At 40.0% G+C, this 23,104-nt stretch overlaps 3 protein-coding genes across 4 annotated transcripts in view; 1 reads left to right on the top strand and 2 right to left on the bottom strand.

Annotated features, from left to right (window-relative positions):
• The window catches only part of LOC126375239 (ribosome quality control complex subunit NEMF homolog), an 85,552-nt gene extending 81,986 nt beyond the window's left edge, over positions 1 to 3,566 (bottom strand). The window contains exons 1-4 of one of the 2 annotated variants that reach the window (XM_050022147.1): positions 3,338 to 3,566; positions 2,908 to 3,079; positions 2,551 to 2,753; positions 1,015 to 1,151 (exon numbers count right to left, since the gene is read on the bottom strand). In XM_050022147.1, the coding sequence (XP_049878104.1) occupies positions 1,015 to 1,151; positions 2,551 to 2,753; positions 2,908 to 3,079; positions 3,338 to 3,393 (568 nt within the window). In that variant the 5' untranslated portion in view covers positions 3,394 to 3,566. The remainder of the gene's footprint in view (positions 1 to 1,014; positions 1,152 to 2,550; positions 2,754 to 2,907; positions 3,080 to 3,337) is intronic. The other variant, XM_050022148.1, reaches the window with a different exon arrangement.
• A 1,012-nt stretch (positions 3,567 to 4,578) lies between these two features.
• On the top strand, positions 4,579 to 7,468 carry LOC126375325 (exosome complex component RRP46-like). The gene is made up of 5 exons (XM_050022268.1): positions 4,579 to 4,750; positions 5,132 to 5,258; positions 5,860 to 5,968; positions 6,342 to 6,540; positions 7,293 to 7,468. Exons 1-5 carry the CDS (start codon positions 4,648 to 4,650, stop codon positions 7,418 to 7,420), a joined length of 666 nt encoding a protein of 221 aa, XP_049878225.1. The 5' UTR covers positions 4,579 to 4,647; the 3' UTR covers positions 7,421 to 7,468.
• A 991-nt stretch (positions 7,469 to 8,459) lies between these two features.
• Positions 8,460 to 22,219, bottom strand: LOC126375265 (radial spoke head protein 6 homolog A). The gene is made up of 13 exons (XM_050022195.1): positions 22,083 to 22,219; positions 21,079 to 21,268; positions 19,572 to 19,697; positions 18,116 to 18,204; positions 16,177 to 16,264; positions 14,904 to 14,985; positions 14,361 to 14,494; positions 13,500 to 13,619; positions 11,162 to 11,312; positions 10,345 to 10,490; positions 9,670 to 9,884; positions 8,985 to 9,129; positions 8,460 to 8,580 (listed from the first exon to the last, which is right to left on the bottom strand). Exons 1-13 carry the CDS (start codon positions 22,211 to 22,213, stop codon positions 8,485 to 8,487), a joined length of 1,713 nt encoding a protein of 570 aa, XP_049878152.1. The 5' UTR covers positions 22,214 to 22,219; the 3' UTR covers positions 8,460 to 8,484.
• Between the last annotated feature and the right edge of the window lie 885 nt (positions 22,220 to 23,104).

Consider the following 23,104-nt stretch of genomic DNA (forward strand, 5'->3'; position numbering starts at 1 on the left):
CATCACCCTTATAAGACCATAGATTAATAACATGGCTTTTTATGTAGACGTATTGTCTTTGCTCTCTACTGTTATTCCTTCTTCTTTGCTCAATGTCCGAACTCACTAGTCGACTCTTACGCCAATTTTGTTTACGTGATTGTATCGTGAAATATCGTACACACAATATTGTAATCTCCAGTGCCCTAAACGATTATTACACGCAGATCAGCCTCATCAGCATATTTGTATTTTTATTTCATCGAACCAATCGCCGGTCCACGATTTACCTCGCCACAGTGATATAGGCTATCTTGTCTCTTTCTAACCCTACCACTTCCCTAAAATGGGGGGTGCAAGTTTGTATGGAGCATTCTGCATTTTTCAAGAAACTTACTGATGTAAGTAGGTAGTCGTTACATGAGTCTTGTCAGGGGCCTTTAGCGGCTCAATAGTAACCCTGACACCACGGTTGATGAGGTCAGTACTCCGCCTCACAACCCACACGATAGAAGAAGACAGAAAGCTATAAATTGGTATGCGAGGACTATTTGTAAATCTACCCCCAAACTCTTCAAAGAGGGGGTGACATTTTATATGGAACTTTTCGCAGTTTTTAAGGTAGGATATATAATAAGCTCCCTAAGTACTTAAGAGATGAAACTAAAACTAATTTATTTATAAAAAATCTAAAAACAATGCTAATTAAAAAGAGCTATTATACTGTAGACGAATTTTTAAATGATAAATTTTAATTTTAATACACACTTCCTCTCTTCCCTTCAACGTTGCTGTGCCCTAGTGGGTCCATGTTTTAGTCCCTATGCCTACATAACACCCCATTGTACTACATGGAATGCAATAAATAATTGAGAACTGAATTGAATTGAGAATTGATAGGAAGCTGAAAATAGGTACATTACGAAAGGGGAACTGTGTTAGATACCCCGAAGCCGCGGGCAAAAGCTAGTAAAGAAAATATATATATATTGTTTTGTTTTTCACTGCCAGAATGGGTACTAGCCCTTTACTCACCAAGTTTAGGGTTGAGAATCTTCTTTAGGTTGTTCTGAGGTTTGCTGGTGGCGAATATTTCCTTGAGCGCGTCCGCAGGGGGCGGCGCGTGGCTCGTCTTAGCGCGGTCAAGAGGGTACTTCTCCTTCACTGCAAACCTGGACAAGTGTAACACACTCTTATAAACTCTTTATTTTTCACTTTCCTTCCACCAACTGTAATTGGAATACCATTGTATTTAAGTCTATAAATTATGTAATACAAACTGGATTAAAAAAAAAGAAAAGAAAGGAAAACATGAAACAGTAGGACTAGGGCCCTGTGCTGGGAGGTTTTCTGGCCACGTCTTTCCCTCAGCGTTACAGATTCCGATGTGGTAGTAGTTTTACAGCTAGTTACATAATATGTAATTTAATTTTGTTTGACGTTCAAAAAGCGCTAACTTTGTAAGCCAATTTCGAAAAATAAATAATTTTGAATTTGACATGAACAAAAACAAAAATACAAGATAATGGCCCCGATTCCTGGAGACACCGCCTAATTTTATTTTAAGTTATATCCGTCATTTTCATATCCGTCGAAAAGGAAAGGGACGGATGATTCACAGCTCTTAATTTTAAGAAGAATGAGTAAATGAATGTGTCGGGTTATTGACTGATGTAAAATTTTTAGACGGTTGGTTTAGATTTGTGCTTAAAATTGACGTGTGTTCCATAAATTGTATGCTTGTCGATTACCCGTCCCTTTCCTTTTCGGCGGATAAGAAAATGACAGATATAACTTAAAATAAAATTAGATGGTATTTACAGGAATTAGCACCAATATTAGATATTTGTCAGAAAATAAATTTAAAGCTCATGTGAAGATTAATGATGACCTAAATGATAAAAATGTGTGGTATTTAATGTGTTCCTCTAGTTATTAAAATTGCAATGGCCACCCATGACTCAACTAGTCATCGGGGGAGGGTTTCAGGGGAGGAGCTTTGGCAAGAGCATTTTTTTTTATTTGCATTTGTACTACATACCTGCCTACATGCCTTCTGAAGCATTTATCACACACCATCTTACTTTCAGGCAATGGGGTGATTAATCAGAATGTCTTTAACAGACTAGGGATCACAGTGATTTTTAATTGATCATTCACACACACACACACACACACACATCACAGATCATATCACACACAGATCATTCACAGTGCTTTTGTGAAATGAAATGAAAATTGATTGTCATAAATGTGGTAGGTATATCGATGGAAGTGAAGCTTATTTTTTTTTTCCAATTTTCTTCTACTTGCGATCGGTCGTTTGGCCATACGCAATAATAATAAGGTACTGACAAATACTTAATTACAAAAATACTTATCTAAAAAAAAATGTGCATATCTTCTGTAAATTTTTTTTTTTTTGAGATGCCTAGTTGCCGGTTGCTGGATAGTTATGCATTCTACATTTTTTATACACGCCCAGGCTTAGTAGAAGATAACTTGGACTGTTTAAATACATTAAGTGCTTTTTTGAAGAGAAATATTTGAAAAAAAAAAAGGTCTATATACCTTATCTTGTCCCCCTCAACGTGAGGCCTGAGAACGTTCAATATGGTCCATTCATGGTCCGTGAGCACGATGTTTCCCTTGTCATACAGCTCCAATATCACATGGAATGCCACTTCCCCGCTACCGAATTGTAAGTCCACGATACGGTCCACACCGAGTTGTGACAGCTTCTCCAGACGCTTGTTCTTTAAGTGTTTTCTGAGCTGCAAATAAATTGGTAAATTCATTAGAAATTTGTACATGATACAAAAATTTAAAAATCTAAAATAATCACTAACAAGCAATTTAAAACTTTACTGGACATAAATGGAAAGTCATCATGTGGGTATCCACACAATATAATATTGACAGACAAACCTTCATAGTAAACCCAGACGGAGCGACATTCTTTGGCCATTCAAATTGTGTGGTGTGGAACCGGTTACCAGACTCCAGTAGCAGCACAGACTTCTCTTCGGACCGTTGTAGCCGGATCACATATGTTTTATTATCTATGTCGTACACTTGATTGACTCTCATGCCAATCAGCCTGAAAAAATAAGTTTTTTATTCATTTCGTTATTTAAGGCAAAGGCAACTTTTTTTATTCACTTGGGGTTGAACAACAGCAAAATCTGCTAAATGTGCGACAATTATAAATTCATTTTAGTTCATAATGTTGAAATTGTAAATAACTTAAATATTAAGGGATAGACTAACATGGAAATAGTTGACCTATACTAAAAGTATGTACGAGAAAAACAATGTTTTAAGGTTACAATACGAACAGAAATAGAAAAACAAATACCTTTGCAACTCCGTGACCATACATACTATATCGTATGTACTGAACCTGTTCTTCATTTTTGCAGAGTTATTCTTCTACTTCACAACATTTAAATAAACAATACTTAATTTTTTCACAATTTGCCAACACGATTTCAACAGAATTCGATGATGAAAATGAAAACACAACTGTTCAGTATCTCGCAACAGAAATTGGTACCACGAGTGCGCAATCACTTTCCAAATTACTTTACTTTGTAAGCGATTTCTACTTTCTTTCTTGCAAATGTAATAAGAAAGAGACAAATGATATAATTCGAATCTAAATTGACCGAATTTTATCTGAGTTTCGTTAACCAGGTACCACGCTTGACAGTTGAATTTGGAAGTGATGTCATGTTTTAGGGTTCTCTAACAATTAATTAAACCGGCAGTAGTTAAAAGCAAATTATTATTTATTACAACAAAGTTTTTTTATAATTTTGATTCCTGTGTTTTGGTATGTTTTATATTTTAGGTAGTTCTTCGAACACCGGAAGTCAAAATAATTACCGTGAACGCAAAGATATCTTATAATATAAAACTTATGTATGTCACCAACATGCATAAGGCCTAACTGGAGATTTACAAAAAGATCAAAGTATAGTTTAATGTATACGGATCCACTACTCATTTATTTATTCGTACTTAGCCGGATTATGACGTTTCGTTTTTTAGATTGGTTAAAAGCTATAATAGATAATTAGAAGTGCAGTACCTTTGTTCTTTTTATTATGGGTGTCTGCCTTTTTGAAGTCTTTTATCACGTTTGTTACGTGCTAAAAAAACAGAACCACCACATTGCTTGCTCAATGTTTTGTTGTTATTTTGCACATTTTTAGGCTTTTTGGCGGGAGGCGGGAACGGGACAGTTGCTTTCTTCATTGAATGATCTAAATAATTAATACGAAGTGGTGTTTTGTGGTTAATGATCGCATTAAGTTAGTCGGAAGACATTCGCGAGTGTTATTATATTGGAGTATTCAATAAACAAAGTGTATCTGCCTATTTTCGCTTCGTGTCAGGAAGCCGCTTCATAACTCAAAAGTTTATGCGGACTTTTGAGTTAATTCGTTTGGGGTTCGGAGTAGGAGTCTACTCCGAGGGTGGGGGCTTAGGTTTCATCATCATCACCTTTCATCATTTCATTAATCATCAAGAAAAAAAATACGTCAGACATGGCTGTATGGGCATAGTTCCCTTTGCCTTACCCTTCGGGGAAAACCCCAAACCAAAAAAAAAAAATTGCACATTTTTATTATATTTTAGGGTTTATAAATTAAAATTATCATAATGGGAGTTGAAGACACAAATATGAAGGAGTACAAGCTAAAGCCCATGAAATGCGAGTTCAATTACCTAAGTAAATCGGATGGTTCGGCTATTTTGTCTCAAGGTGGGTTTGATTGGTTTTGAGCTATCTTGAACTAAAAAAATATATTTAAGTACATCAAAAATTATAATTAAATACTTCAATAATGTCTACATAATATAGTACTAAAAGTTTTCTTGCTTAGTGTTCACATAATAAATAACCTTATGATAAAGTTGGCTGAAGTTTTCAATTCACTTTAAAAACAAAATTTATTTCACCCTCTTTCAATCATTTTTTCTGTACGTTGTTGATTTAGCTCTATTATTATTTATTCGTAGAGCTCTATACATATTTTATTTGGGAACAAAATCTTTTAGGTATTTACATAGAATTATTTTCCACGCCTGAGCATAGACCTCCCATACGTTAAGTTTAAATAAAAATGTTTTTTGTGATTTTTAGGCAACACTGTAGCTTTAGTGAGCGTCAATGGCCCACTGGACATCAAGATGCAGAGCCAGAGCATAGAGAAGACCACACTCGAGGTGCTGTTCACCAGTAAAAGTGGAAAACCTTCAGTCGCTGATAGGTAAATCAAGTATTCAATTCTTTTGTCCAATATAGAGGATATTCGGTGTCAGCTGTTCGGTGGCCAAATTTACAGATGTGGCATTTCGAAATTGTTGAAGTAAAAAAAATATACATAATTTTTTATTTATTTATTATGGACAACTTACAAGCTACACTATGTGTGTTTGTTTCAGTCTAATTGTTTTTTTGTCTTACTGTAATGGCTGAATGTAAAACTGTAAAAATAAAATAAATAAATATTAAAAGTAAATCCTAATTTTAAATAAAGTGCAATAAGGAGGCCTGTGTCCTTGAACAGCCCAATATTTTTTTTTATTTTACAATTCTAAAAGAAGTTTTTGGAGATTGGATTAGAGAGAGATCACTCAGGACAGGCAGAAGTGGTAGCTCAGAGGGGAGACCTTTGCCCAGCAGTGGAACAATCCAGCCTTGTTAAAAAAAGTTTAAATAAAAGCAACACTTTTGTTTAAAACCAATGGCTCATGAAGAGTATAAATTGTTCTATTAAAGTCTCATCTGCAGGGATAACAAACACAATAGATTTTACATTGCACGTTCTGGCATTCGAAAGGCTAAATTTCTTTTCTTAATGATTGCAGATACAAAGAGAATGCAATACGTCAGACGTGCGAGACAGCTTTGTTGGGATGCTTGTACCCTCGCACCGGGATCACCATCACTGTCCAAGAGCTGGAGGACTATGGAGGGGTGAGCAGTTGATGATTTAATAATACAAATACTCTTTATGTGACAATATAATTTGGATACAACCTTCATTGTTAATTTGTCACTTCAACCAACTTTTATTTATATAGTGAAGTGTAAAGGAAAAAGTGAACTCTTATAGGATGACTTTGTTGTCCATCCGCCTACCTGTCTGTCCGCCTGTTTGTCTGTCCATCTGTCTGTCTGTCCGCCTACCTGTCTGTCTGTCCGCCTGTTTGTCTGTCCATCTGTCTGCCTATCCGCCTACCTGTCTGTCCATCTGTCTGTCTGTCCGCCTACCTGTCTGTCAAGACCTTTTTCTCAGGGACAGGTGCACTAGTCGGACACGCATTTGACTGCCTTTTTTTATTTCCAGCTTATAGCGTGTAGTGTGAACTGCGTGTGCCTGGCTCTGTTAAACTCGGGGATCGCCATGCGGTCGGTGTTCGCGGCAGTGTCATGCGCGATCACGGATGTAGGCAACATAGTGCTGGACCCGACGCCGGAGCAGGTGGCAGCGGCGCATGCGCAACTCAGCTTCGTCTTCGATGGCAGGGACCGGAGTCTTATTACTGGTGAGTAACACTTACAAGTAGTTTGTATAGAATAAAAAAAACAGTATTCAAGGCTAGTATATAGCATAGCAGAAAGGGAGGGGGGGTTAAAAAGGCCACATCAAAGCAATTCATCCAAAAAACAATATTGCCAATTTAATTTTTTTTCATTTGCACATACAAAAGTAAGTGCGCAATGCAAGCAAATGTCAAATAGATGAATTCTTTGTGGTCTTTTTAATCCCCCTGGATACAATAATCAAGCATTGAATTCAATTGATAGCAGCACACAGTGCAGCTCAAGAATATGTACAAAAAAGAGCCAAGAATCGTAACGATTCTTTTCATTAATGCCAAATTATCAATCAAAGATCAATCTTTAGTCTATTTTAGTTGAATTTCGGGCAGCCACCTACTTAATTTGACACGGTTAACACTAGCTCTATCTCTTTCTTGCAATTGTAAGTAAAGTCTGACTTATTTTAAAATCATAATGTTTGACCGCTTTTATTGGTGACTTTACCAAAGTAATGCCAACCAGACGAGATAAAAAACGTAAACAAGCGGACCGTTACTGTGTTGAGATTACTATCTCTGTCCTTATCACTCGTACGCGCAGTTATGGCGTCAGTTGGTCGACGACAGCTGTCATTGTTTCGTGGTACAGGAAAGCAGTCAGTACCGCAGCTGTCAACATTTAGATTTACTTTAGGCTGTGACTAGGGTGCAAAATAGCCTAATGGTCGCTTTGTTAACCAACTTTCCTTCACCAGCGTTCACAGAAGGCACGTTCAGCACAGCGGCGTACAACGAAGCGTTGGAGCGGTGTCGCGCCGGCAGCGAGCTGGTGCTCGCCTTCTACCGGGACATCGTAGGGAAGTACTCTGCAGTCATCTCCTGACACTAGCCAGTAGCTTGTAAGCTTTGTAAATAAACGATAAGGAACTCATATACGTGTTTTATTTGAAGAAGTGCGGATCTTTAAGAAGTAAGAGTAAGTAGAAAGTAAGAGTCTTTTGTAATTCTTTTTATTTTGGTGCAATAAAGTGTATTTGTATTGGTATTTGTATTGTATTGTAGACCAGTTGGTAGAACGCTTGATTCTCACGAAGGGTTCGAGGTTTTTCTTGCAGCTTCTTTTCCCCGGCTATACAGAAGCTGCAGTAGTTTTAGGCGGATGAGACGTTCGTTATGTAAAAATTGACGATTCAAAGTGTTACCTACTGAATAATGAATTTGAATTTGGGTTCCATATGATTTTGGAATTTTCGAAGTCATGTTTGGATCATAAATGATTATCACGTGCTCGGTGTGAAGGAAAACAGCGTGAGGAAACCCACATTCACGAGAATGCGTTTCGAAGGTGATAAAGGCGATACGAATTGGTGCGGAGGGTTTACTATTGTTTAACAAAAAACGTATGACAAAAAAAAAAAATACACATAACGTTTGGTAACTAATCATTTGACAAACTTTCATTTCGCAAACATATCACTTTAAAAAACAATCATTTGACATACTCGTAATACAGGTTTCGCAAATGTACTTAGAAAATAATTTAACTGTTCAAATATTATTTTAAAAATAATCACATGACTAAATAATTAGTTTGCCAAATTGGAAAATTTATTATTTGTTTTTTGTCAAATGATCGGACACCGGGGCGGAGAGTACGGTAGAGTACCTTCCGGCCCAGTAGTTAATGCAATTTGCGGCAAATCTACAATAAATCACGTCAAAAAAAAAAAACAAGAAGAGTTACCGGTCTAGCACCGCACGCGTTTGAAGAATACCACAGGTGTAAAATAATTATAATAGTTTATTATTATTATTAACAAAACTAATTAGACGATACAAATTAAAAAGAGCAATTAATGGAAAAGAATACGATATCTCCATATATCTTCATGTGATATTGAGAATCTCGTTCTTCTACATTATTCTTCATGTTGTGAAGAATATTATCTAGTCTTCATCTTCTTCTTCTTCTCCGAAGCCTTCGCCCTCGCCCTCCAACATGACGGGCGGCGGCGGAGGCGGCAGGTGGGCGATGCGGTACGCCTGATAAAGATTTGTTTTATTGACAAGTTTGTACAGATGGTTGACTTTTCGCCCACACTCTCATTTGCTGAGGGGAGAAGTCGGCTCCATTTCTTCCTATCCAAATCTAAAAAGCTTTAATTTGTAGTAAAGGACCAAAAAACTCAGAAATTTAATGTTGATTGATCAAACATCATTACCATCATCTTACTTTCGGGCAATCAGTTGATCAGCCTGTAATGTCTTAACCAAACTAGGGATCACAAAGTGATTTTTGTGATATTTCTCCATCGGGATTTCGAACCTGGGACCTCCGGATCGTGAGCCCGACGCCCGACACTGCCACCATAACAGAACGGGATTCTGACTACACAGAAAAAGTATCATAAATCCCAGCCACAAAATAATCCTGCTGTTACGATTACCTCCTCATCAGCAAAGGTGGGGTCAGCCATCTCCATGACCTCAGGGCCGACTGGGTATTCGTCCTGCGGCCGCGGCAGCTGCAGCGGCGAGAAGTTCGGCGGCTGGTACTTGAGGCCCCACCCCACGTACATGCACTCCGTCTTTCTGGACAGATGAGGAAGATGTTTGAGGTTTACGCGGCCGGTAGACCGCGTGAACCCCCGAGAACCCGCGAGAGCGTCCGGGAGAACTCTGGTACTGGACTTGCACTAATGAGTTACTAACTTATCTTGAGTGCAGTTTTCTGTGTGACTTTGGACCTTGAAGGTCAATTTATACTAGCGCATAGTCGAAGCGCATCGAAGCGTCAATTTTTTACAAATAATACGAAGTCGCACGAATGCGCGGATTCTGGCGAATACGCACTCTTTTAGTGTAAGTATTGGGCATCAATAGCAGTGCTATTGGGTTCGTTAGTGGGCGCTACGCGAGAATGCGCGCGCACCTATCAGCGTTGATCACGCGCAGACGCGCGAATTTTGAAGAATGCGCGCGTCTTTGTAAAATCTCAGAAGTATTGTGAGCGTTACGCTGTAGAGTTAACTAAGGTTGAATTTGTTATCTTCAGTTTTGGATTGACGCTTCCAAGCGCTTCGACTCTGCGCTAGTGTAAATTGACCTTTAGACCATATCAAAGGTACTCACTTGCCACTACTGGAGTAGGCCACAGCGCCAGGCCACACGTTACTCCTCAGCATTGCCACAGCCCTGTCCGGGGTGAGTAGCGTGCTGTTCCGCGGGGTCCACGCTGGTATGCCTTCGATGCGTGAGTCCTCAGACAGCGGCGTGAACAGCGGGGGCCCCGTTTCAGGTTCTATTGGGATCATGGCATCGTCGTCTTCTTCTTCTAGACCCTCGTCCTAGGGTGGGTTTAATAATAAATTTGTTTAATTTTAGGTACGGTTACAAGTAGGCACGGTAATTCCAGCAAGGACTCTGTAGTCCCGAGTGTAATTCGAGTATCGTTCGAGTATGTTCGAGTGTAATTCGAGTATGGTTCGAGTGTAATTCGAGTATGGTTCGAGGGTAATTCGAGTATAGTTCGTGTGTAATTCGAGTATGGACCGAGTATGGTTCGAGTGTAATTCGAGTATGCTTCGTGTGTAACTCGAGTACGGACCGAGTATGGTTCGAGTGTAATTCGTGTATGGTTCGTGTATAAATCGAGTATGGTTCGTGTATAATTCGAGTATGGTTCGAGTGTAATTCGAGTATGGTTCGAGTGTAATTCGAGTATGATTCGAGTGTAATTCGAGTATGGTTTGAGTGTAATTCGAGTATGGTTCGTGTGTAATTCGAAGCAACATTTGTTCAACTAACCATGCCAGCGTTGGGGTTCCACCAAATGGTGCGGCCCTGCTTGAGGATGTGGCGGCCGTGGTGCACCCAGTACGTCAGGTTGGGGTCCAACAGGTCCTTGAGCGTGTGCCCGCGGTAGTACGGGTTTGGGTTGAACGCCATGTCGCCTTCAAGAGGATTGGGGGTGAGCAGGTTAGTGGTTAGAGGGAGTTGGTCTCGGTGAGCCGTGATTAAGAGGGATTTTTAAGTTGTTTCAATTTCTACGAGAATCTATGCGTTATTTTGACTGCCTTAGGAGTTGGGTCTAGTTATTAAAGGATGATGTATGATCAACCGCCTCCGTGGTCTAGTGGTTAGAACGTTAGGCTCACGATCTGGAGGTCCAGGTTCGATCCTGGGACATTGTCTGACGTGATTGATGTGGAAAGTTTTATAATACGATCGTTGCTTGAGTGAAACATTTCGTTTTTTTTACCTTTGATGGGTTTGCTCTTGGCCCCAAACTTGTCCGAAGGCATTGACGAGGCCTAAGATGGAGCTCGCCCAGAAGCCTGTTCACTCTGGCCTTGAAAGCACCCGGGTTATATGTACGGTCACGAGCACTAATATGTATGCACTTTGATACCATGTCACATTTACTTTTTTGACAAATTAAACCGTAAGTCTCATTAGATGTGAAATATGATAGTGCGACAGGGTTCTAAAGTGGGTATATGATATTACTCATGACTGTATAATTATTTCGTTTTGCGCATATTTCAGTCCCACCAGCTATGTTCCCGCGGCATCTCCCGATAATAAGAACGCTAAACTGTGAGTATATCTATCCCTGTCTCACCCATGCCCTCCTCCATATCGATGTCCTCTTCCTCCCCCGATCCGAAGGTGAAGTATCCTTGGGGAGAGATGGAGGTTCCAGCCTGAATGCGGGCGATCTGCGCGCGCAGGTAGTTTCGCTCTGTGCCGTCGAATGGGGGGAATTGTTGCACCTGCAAGAGGAAAGTGGAGTTAGAGTGGGTGCCTGTATGAAGCAAGAGAAGTCAATCATCAATTTTATAATTAAGTAGGTACCTTTATGATTACATAGTCTTCTTCTTCTTATCGTGTCGATGGCAAACTAAATAGTATCAATCCAAAACTTTTCAACAAGTATGGCGCTATCTGCAGCGCTAATCAGATCCTCCTGCGTGCAGGTGTTCGGGCACGCAGGACACGATGTAAGATGTTCCATCGTTTGGGGGCACCGTGCCGCACTTGCACTTTAAGTCCGAGCCATCCGAGAAACCCCACCTGAACAAATTGTCCTTACTTCGGCCCACCTGAGTCCGAAGTCTATTTAGAGACTTCCAGGTAAGCCAAGGCAAATCAAGACCTGGCGGAGGTCTCTCGGACGGCGAAACAAAAGGTTTTGGGAGGTGTACCCGTTCCTGCCAGATCCTGCATCTTTCCTTAGAGCGGTCCTCATCACGTAGAGGCGACACACACTTGGCGAAACTTTTGCGGCTTTTCAGCCTTTGTGGCACAGCATGATAGCTGTGGAGTGGATGCCGTGTGTCGTTCACCATTTTGACCTTCTCTACCGAGCTTGCTACGGTCCTGCGAACCTCTGGAGGCGCTATTCCGATTAGTGGATACAGCATTTGTACCGGGGTTGGCTCTATTTGTATCTCAGATTGATACCTTAGCAATAAGGCCGCCTGTTGGACTATCTAACTGATCTTCTTATCGTATCGGTTGTGAGGTGGAATACCAACCTCATCAACTCTAGTTTCAGGGTTACTATTGAGCCGCCAAAGTCCCCTGACATGGCTCATGTAACGACTACATACTTACATCAGTAAGTAGTAACCGGGACCAACGGCTTAACGTGCCTTCCGCAGTACGGATCATCTGACTTTCGGACAATCAGGTTATCAGCCTGTGATGTCCTAACTGAAATAGGGATCACAAAGTGATTTTTGTGATATGTCCCCACCGGGATTCGAACCCGGGGCCTCCGGATCGTGAGCCCAACGCTCAACCACTGGACCACGGAGGCCGCTATTACATACAGTAAAAAGTTAACAGAGAAAGATCTAGAAGGACGTACATTGACCAAATTGGGGATATCCTTGGAAAAGATTTAGTACGATCTACTCTGAACCGACGTGCGTGAAACAAATGATGAATATGGAGGAAGCAAGGGAAGTGTGTCAGGATCGAAGCAAAATGGAATTCTATAGGCTCTGCTTACCCCGGTGGGAAATACACGCTTTTCCATCTACAGGATTCACAGGGTGTGACACCGTAACGAAAACATTGGGGGATGATTTTGACCATTATTCTGAATTCTGAGCTGATATCAAGTAGAATTTTCCGTCGCAAAATTCGCGTCGCCATTTTTTTTACATACATAAACTGACACCCGTAATCCCTAATGGGGTGGACAGAGCCACAAGTAATCAAAGACAACTTGCAGCCACTGTTGATACGATGTCGTAAGCTGGATATGATGAACCTTATGGTGATAAGGGATCAGCCTATCGTCCATAACATTAGTCCATCATGTTAGAGGGAACAATTGCTCTGTCGGTTTTTACGACATGCCCGGGAAGACAAGCAACTGAAATTTCAATTCCATACTTTTACAACGGAAAATTCCATTCAAATTCAAAAATATCTTTATTCAGTAGGTAACATAGTTACACTTTGAATCGTCAATTTTTACGTAACGAACGTCTCATCCGCCTAAAACTAAGCTTCTCACAACCTGTATAGCCGGGGAAAAGAAGCTGCAAGAAAAACCTCGGCACAGGGCCCTAGACGTTCTTTAAAAAAATAAAAATTTGATGTTAACTCAGAATCGTGAGCTGAATCATTCCCCTTAATATTCATGACATAACATGACAATCTCTAGATGTAAGTACCACTGCTGGGCACAAGCCTTCCATCAGTCGTGAGGGTGGTTGGTGTTTGGGCGCAGCGAGTGGCATAGCTTAGTTAGTAGCAGTGTAGGATGACAAATTATTAACACTTTCAAGGACAGACGCCTAATGACGTTCCGATTCTAAGGTGTCATACTATCTATAATGAACCATCAATGACCCATGGTCTCCGCCCGTGAAAGGGTTAATTGGCGCATGGTGATCCCTGAAGCCTTCTTAACTAGGTAGTAACATAGAGCTGTATAGACCCACCTCGGCATCCAGGTCCCCGGTCATGATCCGCACGGTCAGCCGCGCCACTCTGATCTGATCGGGCGTCACGTCCGGCAGACAGATCCACTGCTCACCCGGCAGGTTGCACACCCAGTAGTACTGGAATGAAAAGATTAAAGCATTACATAACCTACTTTTAATCAATCAAATCAAATCAAAAATTATTTATTTACCAAAAATCAATACAATGCTCGTGTTTGGAACAACTTTTAAGCAAATATTTACTTGTGTTAGTTGCCCCGCTCTTCTATGTGATACATTGGTATTGGTAATAAAGTAAACATAAAAAAGTACAAAAAAAAAAATGAACAATAAAGAAAAATAAGAAATTAATAATAATAAAAATAAAAACAATAATAAAAAAGAGGAACATTAAAAACAAGTGGGAATGTGGTGTAAACTTATAAGATCTATATTAGTGGTGTTAGTGTGTGTATGTGTGTGTGTGTGTGTCAGTATTTGTGTGTTGAGAGTGTAAGTGTAAATAATTTACATTTATTCCAGTAAGGTAACAACTGTTTGAGTGTGACCATGTGTAATATTTTATGCAGTTTATAGTAAACAACTACCTTACTACCTAAATAAAATAAAACTACTTTTAGCTTTGAAGATTCCCAGATTTTAAGGAAACAGACTGTGGAGAGCTATTTCAGTTTTTTTACTTGACTTATTGTAGGTTTGCTTTAGATGGTATTACCTACTTGGCCGGACAAATTAGAAGCGCTGAGGACTAAGACAACAGGCCTGAGGATGCCTAGTTGGTCGCTTATTTCGGCTCAGGGCGTCGACTGAGGGGGAGGATCTATTTCTATTCCGTGGTTTGGACTCTCTGCCACTCACCTTCTTATTAACTCCCTGGCCAGGCCTCTCGACGGGTATGGGCGGCGGCGCCTGCCACGTGGACTCCGGGACCGGAGGCAGCTTCGGAGGTACCGGCTCTGTCGGTTTCTCCTCCTTCATCTCACCTTCGCCCACTGAAGCATGGCACAGGTGTTTGAATTATGAGTGGACAGGCTGGATGACAATTTATCTCAAAATAAGGTTGCAGACAACTTATCTCCGTAGTGAATTAGATGAGGGTTGATTAGGTTGGTATTCCACCTCACAACCCACACAACAAGAAGAAAAGAATTGAAGATAAAATTGCAATGGCCTCCCGTGATCCAACTAGTCGCCCAGGGGGGCCATGATCCTCATGACTCCTCCCGGGATCTACCCATGGACTGAGGATAGGGCTTTGGGGAGCGTCTTGGGAGAGGCCTATGTCCAGCGGTAGACTGCAACGGGCTGGTGATGATGATTATACCTAATTAAGGGTGGGGGGGGGGGGGGGGAACTTACATCTTTATTTACTGACAATGACACATTGGCTGTATGACTTACTTTCTTCTTTCACTTCCTCGGGTCCCTTTGCCCCTTCTTCCAACCCCTCGCCCTCTCCAGGCATGTCCTTCATCTCGAACTCCTGCGCACGCCAAATATTAATCACTAGACAATTTGCTCTGGCCACCAAACACTTGCTAGCGGACCACGGACTTTGTACGGAATCAGTAATAACATCCCGTGGTCCTAGGGGCCAAAAAAGCCAAATAATTTAAATAAAAGCGGCCAAGTGCGAGTCGGACTCGCCCATGAAGGGTCCCGTAACAGCAAGTAACATAATATAAAATTCGATACGATTTATGATGTATTAAAAAAACTACTTACTAGATCTGGTTCAAACCAATTTTTGTTGGTAGTTTGCATGCTAATCTACATCATTATATTTTTTTAAATTTTATCCTTCTCTTATTTTAGAAGTTACAGGGGCGACACACATTTTACCACCTTGGAAGTGTCTCTCGCTCAAACTATTCAGTTTAGAAAAAAAATGATATTAGAAACCTCAATACCATTTTGGAAGACCTATCCATAGATACCCCACACGTATGGGTTTGATGAAAAAAAAATTTTCGAGTTTCAGTTCTATGTATGGGGACCCCCAAAATTTATTGTTTTTTTCTATCATTGCGTAAAAATCTTAATGCGGTTCACAGAATACACATACTTATCAAGTTTCAATAGTATAGCTATTATAGTTTCGGAGAAAAGTGGCTGTGACATACGGACGGACGGACAGACATGACGAATCTATAAGGGTTTCCATTAGGCTACGGAGGAGGAAACTATTAATTTTATTACTTAAATTCATTTGAAGCAATTCATCCAAAATGTTATTATACGGGTATCTATTGCAATATGATATTTTTGCATATGTAAAAGTGCTTCTATGCTGTTCTGGGAGCAAATAAAAAACATAGAAATCGTTCAGCTGCTTGTCTTCCCGGGCATGTCGTAAAAACCGACAGAGGGATTGTGTCCTCCAACATGATGGACTAATGTTATGGGCGATAGGCTGATCACTTATCACCATAAGGTTCATCATATCCAGCTTACGACTTTTACGACAGTTGTCTTTGATTACTTGTGGCTCTGCCCACCCCAGTAGGGATTACGGGCGTGAGTTTATGTATGTATGTATGTAAAAGTAAGTGCTTAATGTGAACAAACTTTAATGTCGGATAGCAAAATTGCTTTTTAAGATGAATTACTTCAATGTAACCTTTTTGTACCTCTGTTTCGCTTTCTCCCCTCTATAAGTCAAAGAGCTTTTTACCCTGATCCTTCTATCCAGCTCTTCTATAGTCAGATCTGTCTCCGCGATGTAGTAATTGGCTTTTTGTCCGTAAATCTTGCCGAAGAATCTGTAAATCGGTAATCGTCTTAGACCAGAATGGCGCCACACCCAGAAATGTGCCGTTGGCGGGAATGTACCCAGAGTGGGAAAATTTCCGACGTGGTGGAGTATGCTCCATAACCCCCTCCGGTTGATTGAGGGGAAGCCTGTACTGAGCAGTGGGACGTATACAGGGTGTTAGTGACATCGTAACTAATACTGAGGGGGATGATTCAGACCATGATTCTGAGTTAATATCAAGTGGAATTTTCCATCGCAAAATTCATGTTTTTTTAGTTTTTTTTTAATTATTTTCAATTCTATACTTTTGCGATGGAAAATTCCACTTGATATTAATTCAGAATAATCAGCTAAGTATTTGTTACGATGTAATTTACAAATAACACCCCATACAAGTACATACAGGGGGTACGTATCATAATATATAATTTCAAAATACATATGGTTGGAATATATAAAGTTAAAATACCGATAATCAAAATATATAATGCATCAAAATGTATAAAGTAATTTTGCATAAGTTCTAAATTTCTAAGTTTGAATGCCATAATGGTCGAAACATATAACAAACACAATGCATAATGGTTCCTAAGGCTACGTTTTATAACATATAATTTCAAAATACATACAGTTAAAATAAGGTTGGAATATATACAGTTAAAATACCGAAAAACAAAATATTTAATGTATCAAAATTTATAAAGTTATTTGACATAAGTTTTAAATGTCTAAGCCTGAAAATAAAGCTGTACAATATTTTAAATATAATGACTTTTATATTTTTTTATAGTCAGGGATTCAAAATGGGACCCTTTTTTCGCATAATGTTGTTTGTCCTATTTTAATTAGGCACAACCGATTAGGGATATTTTTAGTCATAATCGTCTTTTGGCATAATGGTTACTTGTCATACTGTTTTACTTAGCATAATGTTTGTTAAGCCTAAAGATATTTGCCCTGTTCTTGTGTAGCATAGTGGTTTTTGGCATATTGGCTTTACCTTTTTTTATTATAAATATTTTAATTTTTTTTTTTTTTCTTCTATGGAGCTCCGCGTTACGGGCACCCCGACACTGTAGATATAGGTTACGAAGGCTGTATGGCAGGGGGCGAGCAAAGCGAGCCCCCTGCCATATAGCCGAGTGGGTTAGGTTACTTGTGACCATCGAGGCCCGAAGGGCCGAGAGGCGGCGGTGAAGATTTTAGTTTAAGTATTTTATATACTTTGAACTTATACATTGTAAACTTATGCATTATGATATTTATATATAACGTAAGTTATGCATATTGATGATTATTTCTTCTGACTATTATACTTTTTGATTTTATATATTTTGAACTTATACATTGTAAACTTATAGATTTTAAATTTATGCATTATGATACGCACCCTTTGAGTTGATATCACGTGGAATTTCCTGTCCGAAAAGACATGGTAACTTTACTATTTTCGACGTGCGACGCGACGGAAAATCCCACTTGATATTAACTCAGAATTATGATCTGAATCATCGCTCTGAGTTTTCGTTACAATCCGTCAAATACCACTAGCGTCTTTGTCCCGACCTCTAGGGCGTAAATAACGTCGTTACCTGAGGCTCTAAAGCATGTTGAGGCAACTGCCATGGGGCACAATAAGCAAATGTGGGCCGCTATTAAATCTATATGAAGGCATCGGTAGTCGGGTCGAAGGAAGGGCATGTTTTATATCTCGTGTGGAGGATATCTAGGACAATGTTGTGTTCTCTCTGCCTGTTTGTAGGTATGTAACCAATGTCACTAACACCTTGTATATGCTGTTTATATTATGTATGTTGCACAGCCAGGCAACCGTAATTACATTTAAAAATAGACAAACCTGACAGTGGAGACGGGTTCCTTATACCCCAGCAGGAGTAGGGATATGTACACTGCATAGCACTCCTGGTCAGACAGACCGTATCCACCCTGTACAACAACAATATCATAGAGTAAGTAATAAACTACGTATAGAACGGCAACTCTCCGCTCCCCACCAGCGGCTGAGCTAGGTTTACCTCACCCCCTCGGTCTTACTTTAGTCTTCAATTCGCGTCAGTCAGACGTTACACACACGTGCGTGTACGATAACGTCAATGTGTAGTGTCTGTGTAGACCGAGGTATCTTGTATGAAGTGTCCGGGGTGTGACTAAACTTCAACAAGCGAAAAACCAAGACGCTTCTAGTGACACATCGTTTGTTAAATAATTCTGAATACTTAATAATTATTATAAATTTGGCAAAAGTTGTTAGTTGCGGACGTCATGGCGTTGAATCTTAGTGATTTTCAGGCATTTTTCCTTAGTTTTATTTTGTTTTAGCAAGTTTTATTGCGGATGGGGATAGCGACTTGTTAATCTATTTGTAACATTTGTTTTTAATGAGTTTACCTTTACCTTACCTACTTGTTTACCTTTTCTCTATAAGTACAGGGTGCTAGTGACATCGTAACGAATATGAGGGGGATGATTGAGACCATGACTCTGAGTTGATATAAGTAAAGTGGAATTTTCCGTCGCAAAAGTATCGAACTAAAAATAATTAAAAAAAAAACAATTTTCATGATTTTTCCGACTGAAAATTGCACTTGATATAACTGAGAATATGGTCTCAATCATCCTTCAAAGTTTTCGTTACGATGTCACTAACACCCTTTATAGTATAGTGTTATTTATACTATCAGACCGATTTATACTTATATTTTAACCTTCTAACTTCATGGATAACTGACATAATGCACCTATTATCTTTGTTTTTGGGTATAAATGGTGACCCTTTTTATTACACTCAGGCACAATTACATCTTCCACCCATCATTATTCTGATCAAAATAAAGAGAAGCAATGTAGGTAGCAACGTAATTCTATAAATAATGTGATCCAAATATCAAGCAACAATTATTATATTTAACTATATCAATAGATAATGCTTAATTTTGCTATATATTTTTTTTTTTGACGTGACTTATTGTAGATTTGCCGCAGATGGCATTAACTACTTGGCCGGACAAATGGGGAGCGCTGAAGGCTCTCACCTTAATTTTGCTATTATATATGTACCCGAGTAATAAGAAATTATAATTATCATGTTAAATATACACAGCGCCATCTATATTATTTTTGGGGAACGTAGCCTGGAAAGGTCCTCATTCATCTAAAAAAGCAATATAGCAATTTGTCATTTGTTTGCATTGCGCACTTACTTTTATATGCGCAAATGTCAAATAGCAATATTGCTTTTTGTAGACGAGTTGCTTCAATGTGGCCTTTTTAACCCCCCGTTCTCTAGCCCGTACCTCCCGGAAGTAATAGTTGTGGTCGACCAGGTCCGCGATGTGAGGTCTGTTGGCGTCCTCCTCCAGGTCCAACTCCTGCTCCTCTTCCCCCATATCCTCGCCACGACGCACCTTGCTGTCCACCACCTGGTTTAAAAAAAGAAAGAAAATATATGTAATTATCTCAGGACGTCTACCACCACCTTATGATTATTCTAATGAACATACTCCTATGCTTTTTGTAATTGTTTTATGATTTTTTTTTAAATGATGTCAAGACAATAGTCTTGTCTTTGTGTGTGGCGTCCTTTTATAATAAACAATTTCTATTCTTTTTTTTCTATTCTTAATTTACAGATCTTTTTACAAAATTATGGTTATTATGGTCAATTATGGTTTTGTTGTGGTTATTTTTAACATTACATACTTACACAGCCAGCTTATAATATACGCCCCACATGGAGGAAAACATGAGAAGAAGGAGCTGAGATCCCCGAGAGCAGGCTCCGTCTCTGGCTTGCATTCACTAACCGACCGGAGTGGACCCCAGCGGGGGCGCAGGACTCTCACCTCTGGCTTGCCTTCATTGGCCGGCCAGAGTGGGGCGTTAGAGCTAAGCTCGCAGGGTAGAAGTGAAAGATGCATAAGTCGCGAGTTGGTGACGCGGGTAAACCCCCTCGCAGAAAGCGTTGTACTCCTCGCGACACCCTGAGCTGCTCACAACCATGTTGTTGCCTTGCCGTCCAGTCGCGTCGGCTAGATAGATGCCCATCCAGTGAGTGGCGAGTCACCGCCTGCTCATTGTATCCTAGGTGTTAATTGGTCGAGCAGGCGCCATAGTCCCCCATAGCCCCAGTATCCCGGTCTACTAACCCTTAACCCAATAGCCCAGTTCCGTTTGTCCCCATAATCTGCAATAGTCCTCCACGAACCGGGGATTGTCTTTGGGTACACTCCCATAGTGCATACAGGGATAATCGCCAGTTGGTGTTACAAATCATTTAGATTAAATTGTCTTAAGGGGCCTCTACCGGTTGGCTTCGGCCCCACGCACGCATTCCAAAAGTCCGGGACTCCATAGGCCCGAGATATGGAAACGACATACTTACGTACATAAATCTTTATTGCACAAACTTACAACCTCACAATGATAGTAGTTAGACAATAAAAACAAGGAGTTCGGTGGCGCAGCGGTAAACGCGCTCGGTCTGCGATTGTTGAAGTTAAGCAACTTTCGCAAAGACCGGTCATAGGATAGTTACCACAAAAATAAAAAAGTTTTCATCTCGAGCTCCTCTCGGAAGGCACGTTAAGCCGTTGGTCCCGGCTGCATTAGCAGTCGTTAATAACCATCAATCCGCACTGGGCCCGCGTGATGGTTTAAGGCCCGATCTCCCTATCCATCCATAGGGAAGGCCCGTGCCCCAGTAGTGGGGACGTTAATGGGCTGATGATGATGATAAGACAATAAAAACAAGTACAATTAAAAAAATACATATAACAAACATAGAGTAATTTCTCCACATACCCTGAACATCTCGTCCACTCTCCTCACGATCTCCAGCTGTGAGGGAGCCAGGTATATGTCGTTGAGGAGGTCGAAGTTGGGTCGGAACTTCTCCTGTTTCACCTCCCATGAGAACTGCTCAAAGTTGTCAGCGATGTCCGGTGGCTTGTGCGTCAGGATCTTCTGGACTATGTCCACCAGGTGGTCGTACCTGGAAGGAGGGGTTTTAGTCTAGGTCAAAGTAACGGCCTCTGTAGTCCAGCAGCTGTTGCGCATTGGCTCACGATCCGGAGAACCGTCCATTATAGACGGCGATACTGCTCACCTATCACGTTGGTCTAACAGAAAGCTAAACGAAGAACGTGTAACGTAACGGAACGCAAGAACGACCTTCGTGGTTCAGTGGTTGAGCGTTGGGCTCACGATCCGGACGTCCTGGGTTCGATTCCCAGTGGGAACATATGTACTTATACTTTGTGGTCCCTAGTTTGGTTAGGACATTACAGGCTGGTCACCTGATTATCCGAAAGTAAGATGATCCGTGCTTCGGAAGGCACGTTAAGCCGTTGGTCCCGGTTACTACTTACTGATGTAAGTAAGTAAACGTTACATGAGCCATGTCAGGGGTCTTTGGCGGCTCAATAATAACCCTGACACCAGGGTTGATGAGGTTGGTACTCCACCTCACAACCTACACGATAGAAGAATAGAAAGCTCGGTGAAGCGTAGGTATTTAGTTTATCTGCGATGGATGCACCTCTGTTTACCGCAATAGCATAGAATAAGGAATAATACTACGTATAGAACGGCAACTCTCCGCTCCCCACCAGCGGCTGAGCTAGGTTTACCTCACCCCCCTCGAACGAACATAGTTTAGTCTTCAATCGTATGGCGTCAGACGTCACACACACAGATGCGCGTGTACGATAACGTCAATGTGTGGTGTCTGTGTAAAACGAGGTTGTTTGTATGAAGTGTCCGGTGTGTGACAATAGGGATATAGTTAATGAACTTATGTTACTTACAGAGAATCTCCAGTAGCAGCACTTTGTTGTTTCAAGAAGTTTTTCGCTAGAACTAAGTCATTGTTCAAATCCGGCATAACATTTTCTGCCGCGGCTATTATATCCGGTTCTAACAGGAATGTTTGCGACATTTTCAGGCCTTTCTTTCATGTAACTAAAGAAAATAATAATATTTTAGTTAAAAAAAATCTCGTTTTGTATATTTTGATTTGAAATAAACGTCAATTTGACTGACTTATTTATCAAATAAGGATTTGTCCGAATCAAAGAGAATGTCTATGATAAAAATAATTGACCGCCAACAAAATATGAACAAATGCTAAGTCTATGAAATCATTTTAAAAAATAATCAAAGGTAGTTAGGTATTTTTCATAAAAATACAAATTCGGAAGAATTTTTAGGACCTAAACCAATGACTTTCAGATTTGTTTTCGAATTTAAGTAAGTATATAAGTAAGTAGTAGTTGTGAGTATATTTGGATCATAAATGATTATCACGTGCTCAGCAGTGAAGGAAAACATCGTATCACCCATATCTCGGTATCTAATAATTACCTATTAAGTATATTGAAATAGTTACGTACTTATATAAAGTAAATAAGTAGATTAATTATTTGTTATACTTTTGTAAGCACTTATATTTTTTAATTGTTTGTAGGTAAGACTTTCGGAGAAATATTTTCTTGTTGCTTTTTAGAGCGCGATTTTTCCGTAGTCAAGTTTTAGTTTTTTAACTTATTTTTTTATATCTTTTTTTTTGGGTGATGACTCTTATTAACACCCAGGCACAATACATCTTCCGCCCATTATTTTTCTGATCAAAATAAAGGGAAGAAATATAGATAGAACATAGATCTCAATTGAACATAGATTGGCGGCTCAATAAAAACCCTGACAGAGGGTTGATGAGGTTGGTAATTCACCTCACAACCCACACGATAGAAGGGGTGGGGGGGATCCAAATATCAAGCAACAATTATTTTTATATCATCATCATATCGTCACTGGAAAGGCAAAATTA

This window comes from Pectinophora gossypiella, chromosome 18 (assembly GCF_024362695.1).
Source record: "Pectinophora gossypiella chromosome 18, ilPecGoss1.1, whole genome shotgun sequence".
Classification (NCBI taxonomy): domain Eukaryota; kingdom Metazoa; phylum Arthropoda; class Insecta; order Lepidoptera; family Gelechiidae; genus Pectinophora; species Pectinophora gossypiella.

Bases quoted from the DNA above. Each gene is read 5' to 3' on its own strand.
- LOC126375325 (XM_050022268.1), top strand. From the start codon at position 4,648: ATGGGAGTTGAAGACACAAATATGAAGGAGTACAAGCTAAAGCCCATG. The intron at 4,751-5,131 runs GTGGGTTTGATT...TGTGATTTTTAG, and splicing joins TTCGGCTATTTTGTCTCAAG to GCAACACTGTAGCTTTAGTG. The intron at 5,969-6,341 runs GTGAGCAGTTGA...TTTTATTTCCAG, and splicing joins AGCTGGAGGACTATGGAGGG to CTTATAGCGTGTAGTGTGAA.
- LOC126375265 (XM_050022195.1), bottom strand. From the start codon at position 22,213: ATGTCGCAAACATTCCTGTTAGAACCGGATATAATAGCCGCGGCAGAA. The intron at 19,698-21,078 runs GTATGTGGAGAA...TTTTTAAACCAG, and splicing joins GAGTGGACGAGATGTTCAGG to GTGGTGGACAGCAAGGTGCG. The intron at 10,491-11,161 runs GTGAGACAGGGA...ATCCTCTTGAAG, and splicing joins CGATATGGAGGAGGGCATGG to GCGACATGGCGTTCAACCCA.